Genomic DNA, 4,111 nt, shown 5'->3' with positions numbered 1-4,111 from the left:
ACATTATTATTTTTACTGATTTTGTTATTATTGGATGTTTACCGATTTTGTTAACAAAACCGATAAAGCGCTATCGGTTTTGTTATTTTTTCTACCGATTTTGTTATTGTTAGACATTTTACCGAAAATATTTAAAACAGTGATGTTTTAGGTAGAAATAATAATGTTTTAGGTAATTTTTTTACCGGTTTTGTTATTTAAATAATAACAAAACCAATAATATTTTTTTTAGTTGTATATTAAGGGTGACACACTGTAACTACTTTCGTGTATGTATGTGTGCTCGGCTTCCTAGTGTTACATTAGTGAAATCCACTTCACCTGCAGCCAAGTTTATTCAAAACCTGCTATATACTTAAGACATATATCTAGAGGTGCAAATCAACATGGATCAAACGAATAGGGTTGTGTTCATCTATATTTGTTTAATTTTATGCATTGTCCATTTATTTTTTTCCGTTCATTTATTATTTGATATGTTTGGACTTAGTTGTTTAACATTCATAAATATATTCGTTTGTATGCATGAAGATGTAGATGCTTACAATATCGTAAGTACATGTTTATTATAGGTACAATATTTATATCAAAATAAGTTCAAAAAAGGATAATATGAGATGCACATATTTACAACGGTTTAAACACGTGTTTATTTATAAGTTTTGGATTTACACTACAGTATGTTCAAAAGGTAATAGCCAGAGATGTATATATTTATAACGGTTTAAGTTGTACATCTAGATTAATTAGTTGAAATTTAAATATAAAAATGAAGGAAATATTATTTTATATTTTTATAAAAAATATCATTAATATATAAATAAGTCAATAAATGAATTTATAAACGAAATTTTAAATGAATTTTTTTCGTGAATATAAATGAATCAAACATATGTCTACTCATGTTCGTTCGTGTATTAAATGAACAGATAAATTTATTCATATTTGTTTATTTAACTTAATAAACAAACATTAGTGAATGTTATACGAACAATTCATGAATAGTTTATTAAAATTTTTGTACATTCACACATTTAAATAATTACAAATAGTACGACATTTTTAACAAGAAAAATATAAAATAAAATATAAAATATTAATAGCATGAATTATTTACTCAAGTTTTACAATTATGTACCAATTAAAATTAAGATATTTAGCTATAAAAGCATCAATTAATTTGGTATTTTCAGCTAAATAGGATCGAAAAAAATGGGAAAATAATAAAATTTCTATAACATTAATAAGTTAAAAGTATTAAGAAAAATAACGTTGTCATTTCTAAAAGTTATATACTCGAGCAACTATATTGACAAAAAATATGTATTATTAATTAGTTAAATAAATTTTAACTTATAATCCCACAGTTTATTTAAAATAACAATAACTCCAAAAATAAATAAAAAGTTATTTCTATTGAGGATAATATAATATATTATTATGAAATTAATTATTCTACGTGACAAAGTTTCCTTAATTTTACCTTTAATTAATTTCCTCACCCCTAATAATATTGGCCAGACCAGACAAATTGACTCTTCCTCAGCTAAACCCAAAGTTACTAGTTGACATAACATAACAAAGAAAACCCTCACAATCATATACATATAAAATGCTTTGGCAGTATATCGGAAATATTTTTTCCCCATTTTATCGCGCCTGGATGGAACTCTGCCTGAGCATATAGTATTCATGATTCCAACTACACGATTCTCGCCCTACTTTCAGGGAAGTTTATTCTTCCTCTTTTATTTCCGATTTCTGTGTATTCAAGCTTTTTGGAGATAAGCTATTAGCTACTGATTTTTTGTGTGTGTGTCAGTTAGGTGAATATTGATGTTGGGTAGCTTTTCTTGGGTGATTTTTAAAGTGGGTTTTTAAATTTTTATTGGGATTTTAAGCTATATTCTTTGTGAGATTTGTTCTTAGTGATAGAAATCTGTTCAATATTTTAGCTCGATGAGCTGGGTATTTTGGGATTTTGTGACTGGTTTGTTTGGTAGCTGGAAATGTCTTGAGAGTGAATAACAATAGTTGGGTTTTTTTAGGGATATTGAGTGTTTGAATCACAAATAGGAGAAAGTAATAGTATTGAGTGTTTGAATGATCTGCTTGCTTGAAAGAAATAATGGAAGGCAACTTATCACAACAAGGGATGGTTCCTGTTGGTGGTTCTCATGGAGGCCTTGACGTACAAGGGTCCATGAGAGTTCATAATCATGGACAAAATCCTCATGGTATACCTCAACATCACCATCCTAACCCTTGCCAAGGTGCTGCTTCGGTGCATTCCATTAATGAAGATTTTGCACTCAAAATGGGTAGCATGCAAAACTGTGACCAAATCATTTCGATGATGGATTACAAGGGGGACAGAGGGAAAAGTTCGATAAGTGATGAGGATGACCCGAGCTTTACGGAAGAGGGTGTTGATGGCCAATATGATGGAACTAAAGGCAAGAAGGGCTCGCCGTGGCAGCGTGTGAAGTGGACTGATAAAATGGTGAGACTTCTAATCACTGCGGTGTCTTATATAGGTGAGGACGCAGCAGGGGGGTGCAGTGGTGGGATGAGGAGGAAGTTTGCGGTTATACAGAAGAAGGGTAAGTGGAAATCGGTGTCGAAAGTCATGGCAGAGAGGGGTTATCATGTTTCACCTCAGCAGTGTGAGGATAAGTTTAATGATTTGAATAAGAGATATAAGAAGCTAAATGATATGCTTGGTAGGGGAACTTCTTGTCAAGTTGTTGAGAACCCAACACTTTTGGATGTTATAGATTACTTAACAGATAAAGAAAAGGATGATGTGAGGAAAATTTTAAGCTCAAAACATCTTTTCTATGAAGAAATGTGTTCTTATCATAATGGGAACAGATTGCATCTTCCTCATGATCCACAATTGCAGCGTTCCTTGCAGATGGCTTTTAGAAGTAGAGATGATCACGAGAATGATGATGCTAGGAGAGATCAGCAGCATGATAATGTTGACGAAGATGACGAAGATGATGATGATGATATGGAAACTGATGACCATGATGAATTTGAGGAGAATCGAGCTTCACATGAGGATGATGGGGGAATATATGGGATATTAAGGACCTCTGCAAAGAGGTCTAGACAAGGCCATGTTCATGAAGGTGCTTGTTTGCAGAATGCTTTGAACTCTCAGGACTGCAACAAAAGTACTTTTTCTTATCCACCAATCACCCAAGCCGATATAAATCAAGTACCACCTGAAAACTCTGGAGCAACTTGGATACAGCAGCAGTGGATCGAGTCTCGCTCACTTCAGCTAGAAGAACAGAAACTACAAATTCAAGTCGAAATGCTGGAATTGGAGAAACAGCATTTCAAGTGGCAGAGATTTTGTTTGAAGAGGGATCATGAACTTGAAAAGATGAGAATGGAAAACGAGAGGATGAAGCTTGAGAATGAGCGAATGGCATTGGAGTTGAAGCGCAAGGAACTGGATGCTGATTAAAGCCACGTGAGTTTTATCTCAAACTTCGTATTATTTTTGTTTTTGTTTTACAGTGGCAGGCCTCGATACAAAAGTAGTTTGTTGTTGGTAAGCTGCTACTGTTCTTATTCATAAGTATTGCACATAGAATTGGCAGACTATGTTGAAAATGATGATACTGCCTGCTTTTATTGTGTAAGCATATGCATTGACGATTACGTTTTGTACTTCTTGTTTTTATGCCCCCTGTGAGATGGTATTATTTATGCTAGAAGAGAGTTGTCATTTGTGCAAAGGATCTCTTTCATTTAGCTTCATTGTATAAAATTGTTAGTTGGGTTATTTATAACAACACCAACAATAATAAAGTTCGTTCTCGGTGCACAGGGCTCTGACTGTAAACAAGGTGTGGGAAGGTGTTTGTCTTCTGTTTTGCATGGAGACGCTGGTTCCAGGGGATTTAATAGAATGCTTTCCTTTTTTATCATCCTAATTCTGCCGAGTTGTGTGCTTTTGTTCATATATTGTTCCAACTCTCTATCAAAAACTCTATCAAACTCATGAGGCTCAATGTTTGTTTATACTGTTTACTTTTATTATGATTGCTATTTTTGATTTCTTCCTACTTATAAGTATGTGTGGACTTTGGTC

The 4,111-nt window shown here is 33.0% G+C and overlaps 1 protein-coding gene across 1 annotated transcript; it reads left to right on the top strand.

The window, feature by feature from the left end:
• The first annotated feature begins 1,624 nt into the window (after positions 1-1,624).
• On the top strand, positions 1,625-4,111 carry LOC120218528. Its single transcript, XM_039215449.1, has 2 exons — positions 1,625-3,487; positions 3,848-4,111. Exon 1 carries the CDS (start codon positions 2,129-2,131, stop codon positions 3,479-3,481), a length of 1,353 nt encoding a protein of 450 aa, XP_039071380.1. The 5' UTR covers positions 1,625-2,128; the 3' UTR covers positions 3,482-3,487; positions 3,848-4,111.

The sequence above is a fragment of the Hibiscus syriacus genome, unplaced genomic scaffold (genome assembly GCF_006381635.1).
Source record: "Hibiscus syriacus cultivar Baekdansim isolate YM2019G1 unplaced genomic scaffold, ASM638163v2 tig00110198_pilon, whole genome shotgun sequence".
In the NCBI taxonomy this organism is placed as follows: domain Eukaryota; kingdom Viridiplantae; phylum Streptophyta; class Magnoliopsida; order Malvales; family Malvaceae; genus Hibiscus; species Hibiscus syriacus.
The sequence above is the reverse complement of the archived record's forward strand: the minus strand, read 5'-3'. Positions and strand labels throughout refer to the sequence as shown.

What these genes read in the sequence shown, in the direction of transcription:
- LOC120218528 (XM_039215449.1), top strand. Translation starts at nt 2,129, where the DNA reads ATGGAAGGCAACTTATCACAACAAGGGATGGTTCCTGTTGGTGGTTCT.